Genomic DNA, 24330 nt, shown 5'->3' with positions numbered 1-24330 from the left:
AACACCTCTGGGATGAATTTAAATGCTGATTTGTGCTCATTCAGCTTTTTTTGCCCGAAAAGGCATACATTTTCACAGAAACACTCCACAATCTTGTGTAAAGTCTTCCTAGTAGAGTGGAGGCTGTTATTTACTTATTTATTACTGTACAGGTACTTATAAAGCGCCATCAATTTAGGCAGCGCATTACATATATTATTCATTCACATCAGCCCCTGCCCTCAAGAAGCTTACAATTTAAGGTCTTTAAGGCCCCTTTCCCACTTGTGCAACTTGTCATGCAACTTTGGACATCAGAGTTGCAAAACATGTCTGTGACAGTATTCCCCGTCACTGGAAGTTAAAAACAGATAATTAATGGTTTGAATTGCTTCAGATGGGACGGTCATATTTGGCAGCAATATCTCCATATAGGAATGTAAAGATGTATTCCCATTTGCCATGAAATCTGTTCTTCCTAAATGCTGTGTATATTACATATCTTTCAATGTCAGACAGGTTTTCCTTTTGTTGTGTATTGGGAGGGAATGTGGATTGCCCTGTCTCATTGTTAAATGTTAATGACCTCCCATTGTTCTGTCTGTCTGCCTTAAGAGAAACTTATTATGGGATAAATATAGGTATGTGGATTTGATGCTAAGGGGGAGGGGGGATTGTCCCACATTGTATATTTTTGTGTACACTGTATGAGAGTGTAAAGCTCTGTTCCTATTGGATGGTGAATGTTACGTCCAGTCTTCAATAAGGTCCACCTGGGTGGTAACCTTGCGGGTGAAAACTGTATATAAGTCTGTTTAATAAAGTTGCTCTAGAGTTACTTCACCCTCAATCTAGAGTCCTGTCTCTCATTGGGGGAATCGGCTACAAGGGATTGCTATGTCATCCATACTCCCTTGGATAATCCCTAAGCTCTTGTAAGAGCTTGTGTAAGAGCTTGTTCTGCTGCACTATCTGGGGAAAGAGAGGTTCACCCACGGGAACCTGGAGCCTTGTCATAGGTCCAGGGTGGGTAGGAGATGCCAAGACCCTAACCAAGCTGCGGCGAGTGGTGGGGTCTGAAGTGGTTACGGTGTCTGGTGGAGTGCTTGGAGCCCTCGGGAAGCACTAGGAGCATCTGTCAACGGAGTCAGTCAGGGGTGTCCTGTTCCGTTACAATGTCGTTCCCCATGTTTTCTAATGATACCCATTCATAGATGCGCAACTTAAAGTTGCAGCAACTTCAAAGTAGTTCATGCACTACTTTGGTCTGACTTTCATATAACTTGAGGGCCATAAACTTCAATGTTAACCCTCAGAAGTTGCATGAAAGTCATACTTGAATGTTATACAATGCAACTTGTGTGCAACAGTTGTCCATTAAAACTGGTCAAAGCCAAAGTCGTATCCAAGTTGCACCCATCCAAAGTTGCGTCAAAGTTGGCACAACTTTGGAGTTGTACAAGTGTGAAAGGGGCCTAACTCACATTCATACATACTAGGGCAAATTTAGGCAGGAGCCAATTTACCTATGAGCATGTCTTTGGAGTGTGGGAGGAAACCCATGTAGGCACAGGGAGAACATGCAAACTCCAGACAGATGGTGCCATGGTTGGGATTTGAACAGACAACCCTAGTGCTGCTAGGCAGAAGTGCTAACCACCTAGCAACTGTGCAGCCCAGTATAGCCGCAAAGTTTACCAGCGTGATTTTAAAGCCCATGGTTTTGGAATGGGATGTCCAACAAGCTTATATAAGTGTGTTTAGTGTATAGTTAAATTCAGTTGCACTGGTGTCGGTCACATCCATTGGCAGAGAGTTCTAAAGTCTAGGCAGCCTTCCAGCAGTTTCTGGCCCTGTAAAGGGTTAATAATGGCCACCTCTAAGAAATCCGTGTGTAGTATATTATTTTATCCTCCACAGTAAATTATCTCAACAGCCAGCAGCTCCATTTATCATGCTGTATTCCCCTTATTATAAAAGATATTAATATGAAGAGGAAAAGACATTCCCTTTCATGTTCCATATCAAACTCTTTTTAATAGACCCTGATTGAATCAGACCGCAGCCTGTGAGGCGCAGTGAACGCTGAAAGGCGCACTGTATTTTGCATGTTAAAGAACTCTCCACGTTCAAGATGGTATCCTGACGTCAGTGACTCAACAGAGTGCTTATCAGATACGTCCCCCCCACCCCTCCCCCTGCCGCACTTAACTCACCTGATTCACAGGCAAATGTTTTTGAGGTGTCATCAGCGAAGAAAACGCCCACTGCGTGTTTCTTGGTGGTTTTGGGGAGCCGGAGGATGTTTTTGACATTGTTCAGTTCCGTCACCTGCAAGGCAAAGCAGTTTATAATTTTTTATTACTACAGTATAGCCATAGCTTTAAACCAAAAGCTCAGTTTTCTACAGATTTCATCTAATGCATATTTGCTGCGCTTTTGTCATTTTCTCAGTTAACCTCCCTGGCGGTCTGATGATATGTCAGAATTTTTGTGCTAAAAGCGGTACATTGTTTTGCATGGAAATATGTTGTTTTATATTTTAGGCCTGTAATTCTTAGGAATAACTCACTTAAATCTGTCCAAACAAGAGTCTAGTAGACATCCCGGGTATGATAAAATTTGAAAAACACAAAATCATAAATTATAATATAATAATAATAAACTTGAGAGCTCAGTTAAAAAGATATAAATTGGTATACCTAAATAAAGATGCATCCATCCCTTAATTTGAAACAACAAACCATGGAAGGCTAATCCCGGCTAGGGGCCACCTCCAAGAAAAAGCGGGGGAATGGGATGTTTAAGATGCTTAAATATGGATCATATATAAATGTTTACAATAATAATAGTGAAGCAGAAGATATCGATGAATAAAAAACTATATTTTATTACATGAATTTACAAATAGACAAAATGTAGAGACATATGGACATTCCTCAATATGCCTGGTGAGAAACCAGAAACAAGTCAGGTTCATAATATGCCATCCACACATACAGTGGGTACGGAAAGTATTCAGACCCCCTTAAATTTTTCACTCTTTGTTATATTGCAGCCATTTGCTAAAATCATTTAAGTTCATTCTTCTTCCTCATGAATGTACACATAGCACCCCATACTGACAGAAAAACACAGAATTGTTGACATTGTTGCAGATTGTTTAAAAAAGAAAAACTGAAATATCACATGGTCCTAAGTATTCAGACCCTTTGCTCAGTATTTAGTAGAAGCCCCCTTTTGATCTAATACAGCCAGGAGTCTTTTTGGGAAAGATGCAACAAGTCTTTCACACCTGGATTTGGGGATCCTCTGCCATTCCTCCTTGCAGATCCTCTCCAGTTCTGTCAGGTTGGATGGTAAACGTTGGTGGACAGCCATTTTTAGGTCTCTCCAGAGATGCTCAATTGGGTTTAAGTCAGGGCTCTGGCTGGGCCATTCAAGAACAGTCACGGAGTTGTTGTGAAGCCACTCCTTCGTTATTTTAGCTGTGTGCTTAGGGTCATTGTCTTGTTGGAAGGTAAACCTTCGGCCCAGTCTGAGGTCCAGAGCACTCTGGAGAAGGTTTTTGTCCAGGATACCAGGATACTTGGCCGCATTCATCTTTCCCTCTTTCCCTGTCCCTGCAGCTGAAAAACACCCCCACAGCATGATGCTGCCACCACCATGCTTCACTGTTGGGACTGTATTGGACAGGTGATGAGCAGTGCCTGGTTTTCTCCACACATACCGCTTAGAATTAAGGCCAAAAAGTTATATTTTGGTCTCATCAGACCAGAGAATCTTATTTCTCACCATCTTGGAGTCCTTCAGGTGTTTTTTAGCAAACTCCATGCGGGCTTTCATGTGTCTTACACTGAGGAGAGGCTTCCGTCGGGCCACTCTGCCATAAAGCGCCGACTGGTGGAGGGCTGCAGTTATGGTTGACTTTCTACAACTTTCTCCCATCTCCTGACTGCATCTCTGGAGCTCAGCCACAGTGATCTTTGGGTTCTTCTTTACTTCTCTCACCAAGGCTCTTCTCTCCCGATAGCTTAGTTTGGCTGGACGGCCAGCTCTAGGAAGGGTTCTGGCCGTCCCAAACGTCTTCCATTTGAGGATTATGGAGGCCACTGTGCTCTTAGGAACCTTAAGTGCAGCAGAAATCTTTTTGTAACCTTGGCCAGATCTGTGCCTTGCCACAATTCTGTCTCTGAGCTCTTCAGGCAGTTCCTTTGACCTCATGATTCTCATTTGCTCTGACATGCATTGTGATCTGGAAGGTCTTATATAGACAGGTGTGTGGCTTTCCTAATCAAGTCCAATCAGTATAATCAAACACAGCTGGACTCAAATGAAGGTGTAGAACCATCTCAAGGATGATCAGAAGAAATGGAAAGCACCTGAGTTAAATATATGAGTGTCACAGCAAAGGGTCTGAATACTTAGGACCATGTGATATTTCAGTTTTTATTTTTTAATAAATCTGCAACAATGTCAACAATTCTGTGTTTTTCTGTCAGTATGGGGTGCTATGTGTACATTCATGAGGAAGAAGAATGAACCTAAATGATTTTAGCAAATGGCTGCAATATAACAAAGAGTGAAAAATTTAAGGGGTCTGAATACTTTCCGTACCCACTGTATGTGACAAGGAACTAGATATAGGACCCAAAACCCCTACGCGTTTCAACTTTAATTAGTCTTCCTCAGGGAAGTCCAAAGTTCCTCAAACATATATCTGCATATGTAGTACAGAAGAAATTACATTAGTTATTTACATTTGGTATAGAAAGAAATATATATAACAAAAATCATGAGAGGAGTACATTATATAGCATACACTTACATTCATGAATGCATATCTAGATCGAAAAATTTAAACATATGGCAGATATTAATCTCCTTGTTCAAGGACCTCCCAATGGGAAGACAAATCCCGACCCGAAGACCACAAGGGGCAGGGGCATTAGAGGAGCCGGAGGTGATCCTGCTTAGGTTTTGTTCAGGGCTTCCCCAAAAAGCAAAGAAAGGAACTGCATATATAGAGGCAAAAGTAAAAAATAATATTTATTTAATCGTATAAAAGAGAATCTCCCCTAAACGAGGAAGAGGTTACTATTGACTGATTCCCTACTTCCTGTGGGGAGGTATGTGTGTCGGGTTCAAAAAGCAGGCTCTTTTTGATCCCTAATGGGAATCTGAGGGTCAATAGTAACCTCTTCCTCGTTTAGGGGAGATTCTCTTTTATACGATTAAATAAATATTATTTTTTACTTTTGCCTCTATATATGCAGTTCCTTTCTTTGCTTTTTGGGGAAGCCCTGACCAAAACCTAAGCAGGATCACCTCCGGTTCCTCTAATGCCCCTGCCCCTTGTGGTCTTCGGGTCGGGATTTGTCTTCCCATTGGAGGTCCTTGAACAAGGAGATCAATATCTGCCATATGTTTACATTTTTCGATCTAGATATGCATTCATGAATGTAAGTGTATGCTATATAATGTACTCCTCTCATGATTTTTGTTATATATATTTCTTTCTATACCAAATGTAAATAACTAATGTAATTTTTTCTGTACTACATATGCAGATATAGGTTTGAGGAACTTTGGACTACTACTACCCCTGAGGAAGACTAATTAAAGTTGAAACGCGTAGGGGTTTTGGGTCCTATATCTAGTTCCTTGTCATATATCTATGTATGGCATATTATGAACCTGACTTGTTTCTGGTTTCTCACCAGGCATATTGAGGAATGTCCATATGTCTCTACATTTTGTCTATTTGTAAATTCATGTAATAAAATATAGTTTTTTATTCATCGATATCTTCTGCTTCACTATTATTATTGTAAACATTTATATATGATCCATATTTAAGCATCTTAAACATCCCATTCCTCCGCTTTTTCTTGGAGGTGGCCCCTACCCGGGATTAGCCTTCCATGGTTTGTTGTTAATAATAATACATTTCATCAAATTCTTCATTGTTTTTATAGTGGAGACATTTCATTATGAGGGAGAATCGGTATTCTGACATGACCGTGCCAAAGAATGGAGTGGCAAGTAATGTATTGGTTGTACAATACCACTTCTGCAGGGGTTTCCCCACCACTCCCTGAAGAATTATTAGGCCCAGAAATTTCCAAATGTCATCTTTGGTCACTGGTTCCCACTTTCTGCATCTTGTACTGGTTGGTACATCATGTACTGGTTGGTCTCTGTAACTATTTTTTCAGTAACCTCATCGGTCAGAAATAATTGTATGTATGCCAAGGGGTTGTCATGGTCAACATCAACTTTCATACCAGGTGCTCCAGTAAATGGGAATCTTGGGAGCGCTGCCTGATCCGTACCGAAGTTCTCACATCGCTGAGCTCATTCGCAGAATCTTCGCTGTCACTTTTAGTACCTGATGGCGAATTTTCCCACGAATCCCTATCACTCAGTTCTTCAAATAATTCTGATTTACCATTGCTGTTTTCCAGTTCATCCAAAAGCGCTTTTGAGCTAAAAGAACGCTTTTTGGACACCATGGATGTTCTCAACTTTCCAGGCACAAAGAACTGCAAAAAGTACAGGCAGGGCACTGGAAAAGCCACTAGGTGAAATGGCATGATACAAAGTTGTAATCCTAACAGATTACACTGTATCATGTCATTTGTTTTATTATTATTTTTTCTTTAATCTCCTGCCCATTCCACCCCCCTGCGTCGTGGCGCTCGCAGGGAAGGGAACCAGAAGAAGGTGCCGGCATCAGCCAAACACACAGCGGGAGGATGGCGGGGGAAGACGGCGGAGGGATCGCAGTGGAAAGTAAGTTTGATTGTGGGGTAATCCCATGTGTGGCTCGGGATTACCGCTTTTGCCATTGTATATTAACCCCAAGCCACACTCGGAAATACCGCCAGGGAGGTTAAAAGTATATCTCCAGCCAAAACTTTTTTGGGTATTTTTGGATAACCTATGGGAAGGTTGTAAACCCCTCTCAGGTATTATTGGCTGCCTGGGTCCCCATTTGGAGATTCGCCCTTTGTATTAGTAATTGGGACAGAAGGTCATGGCAAAATCCAAAATTTTCCAGTTGTCACCAGAGCAAGAAGTATGGGGAAATCTTACAATGGGGTTATCTATTATGGGGATAATGACATAGTTAGGTTGAAAAAAGACACAACCATACAATCCCATATACACAATCCTATACCCACAGTTGATCCAGAGAAAGGCGAAACACCCCAGCAAAGCATGATCCAATTTGCTCCAGCAGGGGAAAAAATTCCTTCCTGATCCCCCGAGAGACAATTGGATATTCCCTGAATCACCTTTACCTATAAATGTTAGTATCCAGTTATATTATATACATTCAGGAAAGAATCCAGGCCTTTTTTAAAGCAATCTACTGATCTGACCAGAACCACCTCTGGAGGGAATCTATTCCCCATTTTCACAGCTCTTACTGTAAAGAAACCTTTCCGTATTTGGAGATGAAATCTCTTTTCCTCTAGACGTAAAGAGTGCCCCCTTGTGCTCTGTGACAATCTTAAAGGGAATAACTTAACACCAAGTTCACTAATATGGACCACTTATGCATTTGTACATGTTGATGATCATATCCCCCCTCAATCTACTTTTCTCAAGAGAGAATAAATTAAGTTCCTCTAATCTTTCCTTATACCTGAGCTCCTCCATGCCTCTTATCTGTTTGGTTACCCTTCTCTGCACTTTCTTCAGTTCCCCGATATCCTTTTTGAGAACTGGTGCCCAAAACTGAACTGCATATTCCAGATGAGGTCTTACCAATGATTTGTACAGGGGCAAAATGATATCTCGCTCTCTGGAGTCCATGCCTCTATTAATACAAGAAAGGACTTTGCTTGCTTTGGAAACCGCAGCTTGACATTGCATGTTATTAGGCTTTATAGGCTTTATGGAAAATAGGGTTTCCATCCGTCCAGATTTCACGGACAAGATTGGATCAGATAGTAGCGGGTGTCAGCGGAGATATCTCCACTGACATCCGCCGCTCCATAGGGCTGCATGGAGCATCCAATTCGGTCAGCCTGAAAAACTGAAAGGTGGACCGTATCGGAAAGCCCGTGTGAAAGAAACTTTAAGCGAGAGGCACTAGTAGAGGTGGAACTAAATACCCTCCCAGCAGCCAGCACCAGGTGGAGACTGATTACTGGGATATGCTGGCTGCTTTGAGACATCCACTACAGGACACTGAAACTTTAACCTTCCGCCCAGGGAATCACAGTGCCACCAGCAGGTGATCCAGGTCCTGACAGGCATGTAAAAGTTGCCAGATTCCAGAAACCTTATTCAAACAACACTGCAGCACTACTGGACAGAAATACCATAAGCCAAACTAAAGTGCAGCACTCATAAAACAAAAACAAAACAAAATGAATATCAGTCCACTATGTGTATCTATAAAAAAAATGTCCATGCAAACAAAATAACTCCACCATGAATTATAGGTGAAAACATTTAAATCTCCACATAATAGTGTAGAAAACTCCTACAGGTGAGGAAAAACACACTCAACGCTCCCACACCAGTCCCCAGATCAAAGGCTTAGCAGGAACAGTAGCTGAATGAGAATGAGACATGAGTCATATAACACTCGAAAGTGATTAACTCAAATCCCGGATATATGATGTTGCCACTTCACTCCGCCATATATATCAGCAACCACTTGGAGATTGTGAATGGAAAAATGAGAACGCTCCACACAGAGTACAATCAATGGTATCAAATATTTATTAAAAAACAATGCTACTCAAATACATAAAAACATAGGTAATCTAAAAAGTCAGCTGTCAGCGCTTAAGTGGTCTTGAAAAAGCAGCCTGACTCATATGCCAGAGGTCCTATTGCCATTCTGAGCTCAGTTTGGCAGAAAACTATGTAAGTTTATGTGCCCTATGTTTTTTTATGCACTTTATATGGACTGCTTGCAGGGCTGGCCCAAGACATTGTGCTGCCTGGGTCCAAGAATAAAATTACGCTCAACAAAAGGCCCTCACATTCATTTTTTTAAATAAATATAAAATGTAGAAAATATTATACAGTATATACTGTGATCTTCTTCCATAACTCACCACCGGACCGGTCCACCAAACACCAGCTGTCTGTCCCCAGTCCTCCTGTCTCTCCTGTACCGCCCTAGAAGATCCAGCCTGCCCTGTGTGAGATGGAGTGCGCTAATGTCTGACGTCATTGCGCACACCACTATCACATGAGGGACGTTCCCCGGAGGAGACACTCCACCTCCTCATACTCATCAGTTTGCACTATGGGCGGCAGTATGAGATGGGGAAACGCCACCCCCAATGCGCTTCAAACTGATGACACACAAAACTGCTGGAAAAATAATCTTGGGAGTCAATTTGCTGCCCCTCTCCAAGTGCTGCCTGGGTTCAATGGACCCAGTGGGACCCATGATAGGGCCAACCCTGACTGCTTGCACCCGTTTTGTTCAGCAGGGATTGATCCGCCGTTCTCCCCTGAGCAGGCGGATGACAGCTCCGTCTCCACTCACTGTGCTGAGATGGACCTGTCAGATTCCCGCTCTCCTCTATGGGAGATCAGATGAAAACGGACCGCCTGTCTGCTTTTATCCGATCCTATCTGATCCGATCCTCCAGACAGATGGAAAATAGGGTTTCCATCCATCTGGATTTCACGGACAGGAAAGCAGCGGGTGTCAGCGGACATTTCACCACTGACATCCGCTGTTCCATAGGGCTGCATGGAGCATCCGATCCGGTCTGCCTGAAAAACTGACAGGGACTGGATCAGAAAGCCCGTGTGAAAGGAGCCTTAAGGCCCGTACACACGTACCGATTGTCGGCCGTAAATATTCGGCCGACGACCGATCGGCCGATTGTAGGCTTGTTAGTCGTGTAGGCATTAAAATTTTTGTTGGCCAACACCAGAACGGCCGATTGTTCGCCAGTCAGTACAGAATTCGGCCGACAATCAGCAGATTTGCAAGACTGGGCATGCTCAGAAAAGAAAAAAGACAAGGAAAGTTAACCATCACATGACATCACTTCTGCAGTCGGCTGTTGTTGGCCGACAAAATTTGTGTGCAGTCTTTTTCAGTTTTCAACAGACACGACAGCCCTGGACAAAAGACGGCTGATCGTTCGGCCGACGATCGGTACGTGTGTACGGGGCTTAAGAGTATCAGATGTATCTTCATAAGGAAGACGATTGAATACTGAATGCGCTTTTACTGTCCTATAACTTAGACAGCAACTGGTTCTAGTGAGTGTGCACTTCTTATATTCATTGGAGGCAGCACATAGACTGTGATTCACTGAAATTGTGGAGTAATAACACTGAAACTATTTCATTTACACATAAAGACTTTTTTCACTTTATTGTGATCTATTTTATTTAATATAAAACTCAGTTTTGTTTATGCACATTTGTATATTTGTGGAAGAGTATCACTATTATTCATATAGCGCTGCTTTTTTCTGTTTTTTGAAAAAAAAACATGGTTCTGTACAAATCAAACTCCCCAAGGGAATAGGCAAATCGCTTCCGGATTCCGTAATACGCGATAACGTCATGAGCATGGGCTCTGCCCTACATGCTTCACCAAAAATGATATCTTCGGTGTACGAGCCAATCTGACAGAGTATGTGTACTACACCAGATCGGGAAGCAGTTAAATAGGGTACATTTAAGAGACAGAGTGTGGACATTTTGGTGTTGATTTACTAAAACTGGAGCATGAAAAATGTGGTGCAGCTCTGCATAGAAACCAATCAGCTCCCAGGTTTTATTGTCAAAGCTTACTTCACAAAGTTGAAGTTAGTAGCGGATTGGCTACCATACACAGTCCAACCCCATAGAGCCAGTCTCTTGTATTATATTCACATTCTCTGACCAACTCTTGTGTCTTGTCTGCAGTCTCTGACCATCTTCTATATCATGTCCGCAGTCTCTGACCATCTCTTGTGTCTTGTTTGCAGTCTCTGACCATCTTCTATATAATGTCCGCAGTCTCTGACCATCTCTTGTGTCTTGTCCTCAGTCTCTGACCATCTTCTATATAATGTCCGCAGTCTCTGACCATCTCTTGTGTCTTGTTTGCAGTCTCTGACCATCTTCTATATAATGTCCGCAGTCTCTGACCATCTCTTGTGTCTTGTCTGGAGTCTCTGACTATCTCTTGTGTCTTGTCTGCAGTCTCTGACCATATTCTGTATAATGTCTGCAGTCTCTGACCATCTCTTGTGTCTTGTCTGCAGTCTCTGACCATCTTCTATATAATGTCCGCAGTCTCTGACCATCTCTTGTGTCTTGTCTGCAGTCTCTGACCATCTTCTACATAATGTCTGCAATCTCTGACCATTTCTTGTGTCTTGTCTGGAGTCTCTGACCATATTCTATTAATGTCTGCAGTCTCTGACCATCTCTTGTGTCTTGTCTGCAGTCTCTGACCATCTCTTGTGTCTTGTCTGCAGTCCCTAACCATCTTCTATATAATGTCCGCAGTCTCTGACCATCTCTTGTGTCTTGTCTGGAGTCTCTGACTATCTCTTGTGTCTTGTCTGCAGTCTCTGACCATATTCTATATAATGTCCGCAGTCTCTGACCATCTCTTGTGTCTTGTCTGCAGTCTCTGACCATCTTCTACATAATGTCTGCAATCTCTGACCATTTCTTGTGTCTTGTCTGGAGTCTCTGACTATCTCTTGTGTCTTGTCTGCAGTCTCTGACCATCTCTTGTGTCTTGTCTGCAGTCTCTAACCATCTTCTATATAATGTCCGCAGTCTCTGACCATCTCTTGTGTCTTGTCTGGAGTCTCTGACTATCTCTTGTGTCTTGTCTGCAGTCTCTGACCATATTCTATATAATGTCCGCAGTCTCTGACCATCTCTTGTGTCTTGTCTGCAGTCTCTGACCATCTTCTATATAATGTACGCAGTCTCTGACCATCTATTGTGTCTTGTTTGCAGTCTCTGACCATCTTCTATATAATGTCCGCAGTCTCTGACCATCTCTTGTGTCTTTTCCTCAGTCTCTGACCATCTTCTATATAATGTCTGCAGTCTCTGACCATCTCTTGTGTCTTGTCCTCAGACTCTGACCATCTTCTATATAATGTCTGCAGTCTCTGACCATCTCTTGTGTCTTGTCTGCAGTCTCTGACCATCTTCTATATAATGTCCGCAGTCTCTGACCATGTCTTGTGTCTTGTCTGGAGTCTCTGACTATCTCTTGTGTCTTGTCTGCAGTCTCTGACCGTCTTCTATACAATGTCCGCAGCCTCTGACCATTTCTTGTGTCTTGTCTGCAGTCTCTGACCATCTTCTACATAATGTCAGCAGTCTCTGACCATCTATTGTGTCTTGTCTGCAGTCTCTGACCATCTTCTATATAATTTCCGCAGTCTCTGACCATCTCTTGTGTCTTGTCTGCAGTCTCTGACCATCTTCTATATAATGTCCGCAGTCTCTGACCATCTCTTGTGTCTTGTCTGCAGTCTCTGACCATCTTCTACATAATGTCTGCAGTCTCTGACCATTTCTTGTGTCTTGTCTGGAGTCACTGACTATCTCTTGTGTCTTGTCTGCAGTCTCTGACCATCTTCTAGACCAACGTTTCCCAACTCCGGTCCTCAGGGCACACTTTCAGTCCAGATTTTAAGTATTACCTTGGGGGGGGGGGGGTGCAGACTAGAATACTGCAATCACTGAGCAGCAAAATATATCACCTGTGATGCATTTCAGTTTTCTTGCAAACCTGGCCTGTTAGTGGGTCCTGAGGACCAGAGTTGAGAAACACTATGTCTGCAGTTTCTGACCATCTCTTATATTATGCCCATTGTCTTTGGCTGTTGTGTGTCTGCTTTGGCTGTCGGCTTTGATGATATTAACCACTTCTGGACAGGAAAGATTTGCCCCCTTAATGACCAGGCCATTTTTTTGCGATTCAGCACTGCGTTATTTTAACTGACAATTGCGCGGTCGTGCGACACTGTACCAAAATAAAATTGATGTTCTTTTTTCATCACAAATAGAGCTTTCTTTTAGTGGTATTTGATCACCTGTGCGATTTTTTTTTTTTTTTTTTTGCGCTATAAACAAAAAAAGAGCGACAATTCTGAAAAAAAAAAAAAAAAAAAAAAAAAACAATATTTTTCACATTCTGCTACATAACATTGCCAAAAAAAAAAAATTAAAATCAAGATTTTTTAACATTTTAGGCCAATTTGTTTTCTGTTACATATTTCTGGTATAAAAAAAATCGCAATAAGCGTATTTTAATTGGTTTGCGCAAAAGTTATCGCGTTTACTAACTACGGGAAAGATTTATGTCATTCTTATTGTTTTTTTTTTTTTTAATAGTAATGGCGGCGATCTGTGATCTTTAGCAGGACTGCAACATTGCGGCGGACAGATCGGACCCCTGACTGACATTTTTGACACTTTTGGGGGGACCAGTGACATTACAACAGTAATCAGGGCTAAAAATATGCACTGTTACTGTAATAATGACACTGGATGGGAAGGGGTTAACCTAGGGGTGATCAAAGGGTTAATTGTAAGCTTAGGGGGTGTTTTATAACTGTGGGGGGAGGGACTTATGAAATGACCATAGAGACCTGTGTTCCTATATAGGAGGATCACAGGCGCTCTGTGATCATTCCAGAGAGAAGAACGGTCAGATGTGTTTACGACAGCTGACCGTTCTCTCTCAGCGCGGAGCGATCGCGGGTGGCAGACGGCAATCGGAGTCGCCTCCCCCCTGCATCAGAGTCGCCGCTGATGAGTGGGGGCGGGATCGTGCTGCCGGCTGCGCGCGCTTGCCCCTTAGCTGCAGGCGCGCCACCCACATAAAACTCAAAAAATAGTGCAGCGCTAGAAATAACAATTAACAAATTATAGCATAATCTGTAATATGTAAAATACATAAAGTCCATAAAAAGGAAGCCTTCAGTGCAGGGAAGGTGATAGGTAGTGAGTCCCTCCACCACAGAGTATCAAAGCCTCTCACCTCCAACAATCGACCACTAGGGGTCACTGCGCCAAGATATATCACTGAAGATACTGAAAACACAATCTTCCTTTGCAGATCTTGCACTAAATAGGGCTTAATATGGACGTTTCATCCAAAGAAATACAAAGAAAGAGATCTAATGCTCTCTGTCTATAAACATTTTAATGTATAAAAGCAGATGAATAAAACTTACAAAGCTGGCACTATCATAGTGCTTAGAGCAGGTTTAAAACAAGCAGGTAACATCGTAAAGGCATCGGGCGGCCGCGGGTGACGTCAGACTCCTCCCCCCGTACGCGTTACGTCAGTGGGCGTGACTTTGTCAGCGGAGTGAGGAGACACAACATGCCCCTCTCTCTAAATAGACCGTCTCCTGGCAGCGCCACCAGTATATCTGCAGCGGGCGGTCTGGAAGCAGTTAAGAGCTTAATTTGTGCCCCCCCCCCCCCATATCAAGAGAGGTGACCACCACTAATCTACACTGAGCACATGGGGTGGCAGGGTCCTCTGTCCTAATTGCAGAACTGGCTGCACAATTTGACAGTCCTGCCCTGCTACAGCTGCAAGATGCAGCCAAAAAGGGTCAGACCAGGTGACTGGCTCCTGTATACCTCCCAACTTTGATGGGACGAGATGAGAGTGAGGGACATTCATTAGCAAAAGTATGCATGCATAGGACACACACCCTGTCACACCCCTTTAAAGGAGGATTGTACAAAAAAAATATTAGTTAAAGCGGTTGTATCCCGCTTTTTGACACTTTTACCTACAGGTAAGCCTATAATAAGGCTTACCTGTAGGTACAAATAATATCTCCTAAACCGGCACGGTTTAGGAGATATTTACAGTGCATGCAGCCGCTCGCGCGAGCGGCGCATGCGCTCTGAAGGTCCGGGGGGACCTTCAATTAAGTTGCCAGGAGCTTGCCGGAAAAATCACTCCCGCGCGCATGCGCGGGAGTGACGTCATCGCGGCTCCGGCCAATCAGCGCGCTGGAGCCGTCTCTTCCGGCCAATCAGCGCGCCGGAGCCGCCGAACCCGGAAGAGACGACGAGGGATCATGGCAGCGCCCGCATCGATGTCCGGGGGTCTGTGTCGGGGCTTCGTTTTAAGGTAAGTTAAACATAATGGGCTAGTATGCGATGCATACTAGCTCATTATGCCTTTGTCTTGCAGGTTTTTTTTTTTTATTTTTTTTTTTATAGGGTTTACAACCGCTTTAAGCCCACAAGTGCTACTTTTTTAACCACTACTATTTATTTATACTGGCTTTTGAAATTAATAAATGTAGCAATTTAGAAATTGGATGAAAGGTTTAGCACTGGGGAAAAAAAAACATTTTTGAAAGATAAAAAGTGCATTTACAACTATATAGATCAGAGCAAAATGAGGGACAAATGAGGAGGAAAGAAGGACAGAGGGGCATTGTTCCAAATCAGGGACAGTCCCTCGAAATCAGGGACAGTCCCTAGAAATCAGGGACAGTCCCTTAAAATCAGGGACAGTTGGGAGCTATGTCTTCTGGAATATATGCACACAGTTACAGATACATGTAAAGGGGAGCCTTAGAGATCCAAACAAAAGGTCTTCATTCTAGGACATAATTAGCCCTCCCTACACCCCTATACTTATATTCTGTCTCCTCAGAAAACCACAGCAGAGCCCTACCATAATAAATGCGCTAACTATGAGCTTAACTGTCTTTTCTGCCTTTTATGATCCCCATTTATAAATATAATCTTAGCAACAAAATACTTTAACATGAACAGATGGTAGACAATCCCGGAAACATTCTGAAACGCAGGGATTTTTCTGCATCCTTGGTCCAATAAAATATAATATACAGTACACTCTGCGACCACTTCAATACTGGCTTACCCAATAAATGACAGTTTATAATCCCTTTGTATGAATACATTACATCCTTTTACACTCAATATGTTAACCACTTGCCAACCAGCCGCCGTACTTATACTGTGTTAGGTCGGCTCTGTCCTGCGAAATGACGTAGCTGTACATAGTTTTGCGGGACAGCTAGTGGGGGCGCGTGCACGCGCTGACTGTCCACGGGGGGGAGGCAATCAGCGGGTCCGGCGGACGCGAAGTTCACCAGGCACCCGTGATCATTCCCCGTGGAGAGAGAACGGCGGTCTACCTATGCTGCTGTTCTGTCAGTAATGAACACAGGGATCCTAAATCTATGTGTTCATCCAGCAAGTCCATCCCCCACACAGTTAGAAAGCACCCCCACATTTAACCCTTTGATCGCCCCTGGTGTTAACCCCTTCCCTGCCAGTGTCAATAGTACAGTAACAGTGCATATTTTTAGCACTTCTATATAGGATCACAGGTCTCTATGATAATTTCATAAGTCCCTCCCCCCCACAGTTATAAAACACCCCCTAGGCTTACAATTAACCCTTTGATCACCCCTAGGTTAACCCCTTCCCTGCCAGGGTCATTATTACAGTAACAATGCATATTTTTAGCACCGATTACTGTAGTAATGTCACTCGTCCCCCCAAAAAGTGTCAAAAATGTCAGTTAGGGGTCCGATCTGTCCGCCGCAATTTCGCAGTCCCGCTAAAAATCGCAGATCGCCGCCATTACTAGTAAAAAAAAAAATGACAATCTTTCCCGTAGTTAGTAAACGCGATAACTTTTGCGCAAACCAATCAAAATATGCTTATTTTACCAAAATATGTAGCAGAAAACAAATTGGCCTAAAATTATGAAAAAAATTTGATTTTTAAATTTTTTTGGGGGGAATGTTATGTATCAGAATGTGAAAAATATTCTTTTTTTTTTTCAAAATTGTCGCTCTTTTTTTTTTAAAAAAAAAATCGCACAGGTGATCAAATACCACCAAAAGAAAGCTCTATTTGTGGGGGAAAAAAAGGATGTTAATTTCATTTGGGTACAGCGTCGCACGACCGCGCAATTGTCCGTTAAATTAACGCAGTGCCGAATCGCAAAATATGGCCTGGTCAGGAAGGGGGTAAAATCTTCCGGTCTTAAAGTGGATAAAAATACGCTCATTGAGAATTTTTTTGTCAAAGACATGTAGCTAAATACATTTTGGCCTAAATATATGACAAAAATTGAATATATTGGATATTTAAAAGTCAAAGTAGAAAATGTAAATTTTTCGCAAAATTTTCGCTCTTTTTTTATGACTATCGCAAAAAATAAAAAGCACAGAGGGGATCAAATACCACCATAAGAAAGCTCTGTTTGTAAGAAAAAAAGGACTTAAATTTTGTTTGGGTACAGCGTTGCATGACTGCACAATTGTTAGTTAAACTCGCGCAGTGCCAAGTTGAAAAAAGTGGCCTGGTCATTGAGCAGCAAAATCTTCCGGGCTAAAGTGGATAAATATATGTAGCACCCTCCTAGGTAGGTGCTAGTAAGAAGTATAGTTTTGAGCTCTGTCTGCTTACCAGAGGGTCTGCAGGTAAATCTATATTGTTCTCTGCCTACCAGAGAACAGGATCTGTTAGTGAGGTCTGCTCATTGTGCTCAGTATGCAATTCATTCAGTCTGGAGAGTGTTTCACACTGGTCCAATAGGGAGGCATGTTGGACAGTGGGAGGAAACCTGACGAATGGGTGCACAGGCTTCTGATACAGTCCTGATGATTGGCAGAAGGCAGGTTTCCCTCGGTGCATGTTGGAATACTGTATAAAAGCCAGGAGCACATATGCTTCGGGGTCTTTCGTTGGAAGCAGAGCCGAGGGGGCGGCTGTCTCCTCCCCTGTAGAGGTGCCATGCAGTTTCGGGAAGTCGTTCTGAGGACTGGAGGAGTGGTCGATAGGAGCTGAACTCAGAGGTCCAGGGAAGCTGACTGAGAGGGGAGACACTGGATGTCCTGTTTCTGCAGTATTGTGAGTACAGGGGCCTGACCAGAGGGGGGCTTCCCGCGCGCGACCGACGTAGGTCTACGTCGGTTTGTGGAAGGAGAGCCACCATGCCGCAGTATATAGGCGGCGGGTGGCCGGGAAGCGTTTAAGGAGGTGTGTGTCCTATGTCTACGAATTACAGCACAGCCAGAAAAAAGGACATCATCTGGAATATAGGCAGTGACTTAACCTCCATCCCTAATAAACATGCAAAAATAAATATTATATAATATATTAATTTTATGTATATGAGGTTTTTGCATTCTAATATTAGTCTACATTTACAGATATAATTTTTAATTAGCTCCTGACGAGTAGGCGGAGAGCCACGAAACGCGTAGAGCTCATAAGATATGAAGACATTCCATTTGGAGACTGACTATACGTTGTTTATGATATAGAATTTTTATGACAAATCTATTTATTATTATGAAATTTATTTATATGAATTTATTTACTTCATGTCTAGTTCTTGATCTGTGTAGGTCTATTTTTATCTGTATTTTATATTATTGTGTTAATTATGGAATATTCAAAAAATTATTCATTATTCTGTGATTCCATGCTATCTTGGTATCTAGTAAGTGACTTACCTCATCTAAAGTCCCACAACTACTGTTTTTGTTTTTACAGCACAGCCAGGCCAGCGGGCACGTGCGCCCCCAATACCCGGAGAGGCAGAATCGTATATACAGTGGATACAGAAAGTTTTCAGACCCCCTTAAATTTTTCACTCTTTGTTATATTGCAGCCATTTGCTAAAATCATTTAAGTTCATTCTTCTTCCTCATGAATGTACACACAGCTCCCCATGCTGACAGAAAAACACAGAATTATTGACATTGTTGCAGATTTATTAAAAAAGAAAAACTGAAATATCACATGGTCCTAAGTATTCAGACCCTTTGCTGTGACACTCATATATTTAACTCAGGTGCTTTCCATTTCTTCTGATCATCCTTGAGATGGTTCTACACCTTCATTTGAGTCCAGCTGTGTTTGATTATACTGATTGGACTTGATTAGGAAAGCCACACACCTGTCTATATAAGACCTTCCAGATCACAATGCATGTCAGAGCAAATGAGAATCATGAGGTCAAAGGAACTGCCTGAAGAGCTCAGAGACAGAATTGTGGCAAGGCACAGATCTGGCCAAGGTTACAAAAAGATTTCTGCTGCACTTAAAAACACCTGAAGGACTCCAAGATGGTGAGAAATAAGATTCTCTGGTCTGATGAGACCAAAATAGAACTTTTTGGCCTTAATTCTAAGCGGTATGTGTGGAGAAAACCAGGCACTGCTCATCACCTGTCCAATACAGTCCCAACAGTGAAGCATGGTGGTGGCAGCATCATGCTGTGGGGGTGTTTTTCAGCTGCAGCGACAGGATGACTGGTTGCAATCGAGGGAAAGATGAATGCGGCCAAGTACAGGGATATCCTGGACAAAAACCTTCTCCAGAGTGCTCTGGACCTCAGACTGGGCCGAAGGTTTACCTTCCAACAAGACAATGACCCTAAGCACACAGCTAAAATAATGAAGGAGTGGCTTCACAACAACTCCGTGACTGTTCTTGAATGGCCCAGCCAGAGCCCTGACTTAAACCCAATTGAGCATCTCTGGAGAGACCTAAAAATGGCTGTCCACCAACGTTTACCATCCAACCTGACAGAACTGGAGAGGATCTGCAAGGAGGAATGGCAGAGGATCCCCAAATCCAGGTGTGAAAGACTTGTTGCATCTTTCCCAAAAAGACTCCTGGCTGTATTAGATCAAAAGGGGGCTTCTACTAAATACTGAGCAAAGGGTCTGAATACTTAGGACCATGTGATATTTCAGTTTTTCTTTTTTAATAAATCTGCAACAATGTCAACAATTCTGTGTTTTTCTGTCAGTATGGGGTGCTATGTGTACATTCATGAGGAAGAAGAATGAACTTAAATGATTTTAGCAAATGGCTGCAATATAACAAAGAGTGAAAAATTTAAGGGGGTCTGAATACTTTCCGTACCCACTGTACGTGATTCTGTGCAGCCGGCCCGCACTGTAGCAGTAAAGCTACAGCGCGTGGTTGGCAAATGGTTAATTGAAGAAGCTGAAGTTAGAAGCTGATTGGCTACCATGCACAGCTGCACCAGATTTTGCACTCTTCAGTTTTAGTAAATCAACCCCACAGTCTGCACTTTCTAAAATGTTAAAATTGTCAGGAAAACAAGCGTCCGGTAATGAGAGACACAAATGAAAGCGCAGATAACATTAATGCTCTTTTTATGTCTTCCTCTGACATGCCGGGGTTGTACAAGCCGGCTTATAATTCACAGGCTGCTAACAAAGACCTGAATTAATAGCCTCTCGGCTGTATTTTTTTCCAATTAACGAACGTCCAGATGTACCTGTTCTGGCTGCTGACCCTGCATCATGCCACAAAAACAGGTATTGATTGGGGTCTGGAAAATGTACAAACAGCTTCATTATTGGAACAAGGAACTGACAGCTGGGAAGAACAGGGCGACCCTGATGTTAGCTATGAGACCATTTAACATTTTCTGCTGCGTATTTCCAGTTTATGAATCCCTTCTCACATTGCCATAGCTTCTAAATGTCCTTTTATCGGGTCCATCCCTTTTAAACAAACACTAAAGTGTTATCAAAAAATGTGAACGTGATTAAAGTATATCCAAAGGCAAATCTTGTTTGGCCTCCTGTCTTCATGCTTTCACCCCAGTATGCGATGCCCATGTAGCACCCTCCTAGCTAAATGTAGCTTTTAGCTCATTCTCTAATCAAGGGAACAGGGATTGTTTGTCCTGGTCTGTTAAGGGCTTTGAAAAATGGGAGTTTGATTGCTTCCCCCTGTCTCTGGAAGAAGCTTCCATATCTTAGGGAGGGAGATCTGAATAAGCAACCTTAATATTTATCATGCCCCAGCCCAGTGGTGTATTTTGGTTTTGTGGTGCCCTAGGCAAACTAAAATTGGGCGCCCCCCCCCCCCCCCCCTTTGTAAATTTGCCCCACTCCTTTTTTAACGGATGTGACTCCTTCCAAAATTGAAGGACCACAAGTCCCAGAATGAACCCCTGAGATCTCTCGGGGGGGGGGGGGGTGAGAGGGGGTGGGTGAGGGAGAGAGGGAGTGGGTGAGGGAGAGAGGGGGTGGGTGAGGGGGGGAGAGAGAGGGGGTGAGGGAGAGAGAGAGGGGGATGAAAGAGAGGGGCTGAGAGAGAGAGAGGGGGGGATGAGAGAGAGGGGGGATCAAAGAGTGAGAGAGAGGATGAGAGAGGAGGGATGAGAGAAAGAGGGGGGATTCAAGAGAGAGAGAGAGGGGGGTGAGAGAGAGAGAGAGAGAGAGAGGGGGATGAGAGAGGAAGATGAGAGAGGGGGTGAGAGAGAGAGGGGGTGAGAGAGGGAGGTGAGAGAGGGGGGTAAGTGAGATAGAGGGGGGTGAGAGAGAGGGGGGTGAGAGAGATGGCTCTAGCAACCAGTGGCCAATAAAGTCTCAGGAGGAGGAGGGTGGCTTTTTTGCTGCCCCCCTGCAAAGTGCCGCCTTAGGCCTGGGCCTTGTTGGCCTAGGCCAAAATACAGCACTGCCCCAGCCAATCCCTGGAGAGGAGTGTCCAGCAAGGGGGCTGGAGGGGTAATACATAGTCTGAAGCACTTAAAAGCTGGGTTTCTTCTCCCCAGGATGATTCAAAATCCTGCTGCCCTATGGTAGCCCATGGACTGGTTGCATGGTTGCTCTATGGAATATTTGAGAAATGGCAAAGTAGTAAAGTGCTTGGAGGTATATCATAATAGTGTGACTGTGACAGGAGTCACTTTGGGCAGGGGGCCCGTGGAACCCAGCTTACTTTAGAGAGGTTGGGAAACCCCAGTCTAAGCTCCCCAGGCCGCTCCTATGTGTAAGTCACCCTGTGTCTATTCGGGGCACAGGCTGACCGAGAAAATGATGGACAACTACTTAATGGACACTGAGATAGTGGTTTGGATTACTTCAAATGGGACAGTAATATTTTGACTACTAGGGGTAGTACAGGGATGATATGAAAGTTTATATGTTCAAAAGTCCATAAGATGCAGGGATTCATCCTGGTGTGATGGAGTTCCAAGAACACTCTGTGTATATCGGCAGCCAGCTATCAGAGCAAGAAGCAACTCCGTGGACAAAGCATGGAAATAAAGCAGCAGCACCAATCTGACTGTAGTATTTAAAATTTACCAAGTTTAACAGAAGGTAAAAAACTCACAAGATTAATAGAAGGTAAATAAAACTCCTAAGATCTTGTGAGTTTTTTACCTTCTATTAATCTTGCGAGTTTTTTCCTTCTATTAAAATCGGTGTATTTTAAATGCTACACTCAGATTTGCTGATTTCTTCCCATCTATGGAATATTTTACTCCTTGAAAATAATAAAGAAGAAACTTTTATACTCACCTTTTTGCCGACATGTGGTGATTGGAAGCCCATGGACGGTGTAGCTGTTGTGGAGGCCTCAGCGGTGTAAGTCCTGAGGGCCTGGATGAATCCTCTAAGAAGATGGTTGCAGGACTTTACCACAAGGGATCTGGTCTGGAGAAGAACTGTCTCACTCACTGGAATGTGTCCCGAGGAAGCTGGAAGGAGGCAGCTGTCCAGGGGACTTGTGAGTAAAGACCCTAAATTGATCAATGTGACTGTACAGAGTTTTTGAAATCGCATCGGCTACCAGTAGTTGGTGCAAGGCAACCAGATTCCAAATAGGCTTGCCTCATGGTCTTCAGCTGTGAGGCCTTAGGCTGTCTAATATTCACAATTACCCAAGGAGAAGATTGTCCTCTAATAGTTATTTTCTGATTGTTTTGGAGTATTTCATGCCCTAACCTCTCCCCTGTTTAAAGTTCTTCAAGCAATACATTTAAATAAAGACATCCCCTAGACCACGGGTCTCCAAATTATGCCCTTCCTGCTGTTGAGAAACTATATGTCCCATCATGAGGCATCTGCCTCAAGGAGTCATGCCTGTGACTATCAGAGTCTTGCATTGCCTCATGGGATTTGCAGCTGGAGGGCCGTAGTTTGGGGTCCCCTGCCCTAGACTGGGGTTTTGGAGCAGGGTGTGTGGACTGGTGCTTGTGATGGTGGGCAGTCTCTTTACTATTAGGGAAGAACCAGCTATTACCAGCAGCCCCTGTGGGGTAGCGCTACAGACATTATTGCTCTGGACCAGCTTATGAGGGTGTTAATGGAAAACCATGTTTGCACAATATTTACAAAGTGTTCCTATACCCAAACCAGTACAAAGCAACACCACATAGCAAAAATACTAAAGTAGAAAAGCCACAAAGGGGGAAATGGGGAACCAGGACTTAGGGGTACCAAATAACAAAGTAAATTAACAATATATATATTGTTAAGGAGATATTTAGGAGATATTTACACTACCTATAGGTAAGCCTATACTATGGCTGCAGCTCAGTTTCAGGGTATTGACAATCTTCTTATAGCCTAGGCCATCTTTATGTAGAGCAACAATTCTTTTCTTCAGATCCTCAGAGTTCTTTCCCATGAGGTGCCATGTGCTTCCAGTGACCAGTATGAGAGAGTGAGAGCGATAACATTAAATTTAACACACCTGCTCCCCATTCACACCTGAGACCTTGTAACACTAACGAGTCACATTACATTGGGGAGGGAAAATGGTTAGTTGGGCCCAATGTGGACATTTTCATTTAGGGGTGTACTCACTTTGTTGCCAGCGGTTTAGACATTAAAGGGCTGTGTGTTGAATTATTTGAGGGGACAGAAAAATATGCACTGTTATCAGGGGTCAAGTCCTGGGAAAAAAAGTGTGGGAACTCACCCAAGATTCCACCCCCCCCCCCCCCCCCACGCTCAAAAAAAAAAAAAAAAGTGCACCCTCACATTTTTGTAAATATTTTATTATATCTTTTCATGTGACAACACTGAAGACATTTTGCTACAATATAGAGTAGTGAGTGTGCAATGTGAACAGGGGCTAATAGCAGCAGTTAGTAAATGTGGTCATCTTTGTGCTGAGATAAAGGATATGGCTACAATAGTAAATCTATGTATATTCTTGACATAATCAAAGCTTTTGTGTATATTTCTGGAGGAAGAAATAATGCTAAATATTGTCTATGGTGTATTTGTCTGAATCAGAGATAAAAGCCCTGCAATCCTCAGTCTACTTGCCTCATTAGAATCATAGAGCAGCCTCCATACTGTTGATCACCATCCAGGCACATTATAGAATGCTGTGCTGTCCTCAAATACTCAATAACAGGCTGACAGATTACATGATTAGGGAGACTGGATACAGCTTGGCATGCAATGATCAGCTCAGCAGACATACAGCCATGGTGTACCTACCCAGTGGCGTACTCCCCCTGGAGAGCATTAGGGGGGACTGGGGGGGTCTGAAAGAATTGTAGGGGGTTGGAGAGCGCGG

The 24330-nt window shown here is 43.2% G+C and overlaps 1 protein-coding gene across 2 annotated transcripts in view; it reads right to left on the bottom strand.

Annotated features, from left to right (window-relative positions):
• The window catches only part of DOK5 (docking protein 5), a 212077-nt gene that overhangs the window by 65754 nt on the left and 121993 nt on the right, over positions 1 to 24330 (bottom strand). For both annotated transcript variants that reach the window (XM_082272160.1, XM_082272161.1), the window contains exon 3: positions 2196 to 2310. In XM_082272160.1, coding sequence (XP_082128286.1) covers positions 2196 to 2310 — 115 coding nt within the window. The remainder of the gene's footprint in view (positions 1 to 2195; positions 2311 to 24330) is intronic.

Source organism: Pelophylax lessonae, assembly GCF_965119305.1.
Source record: "Pelophylax lessonae genome assembly, chromosome: 11".
Taxonomy (NCBI): Eukaryota; Metazoa; Chordata; class Amphibia; order Anura; family Ranidae; genus Pelophylax; species Pelophylax lessonae.
This window is presented reverse-complemented; position numbering and strand designations above follow the sequence as displayed.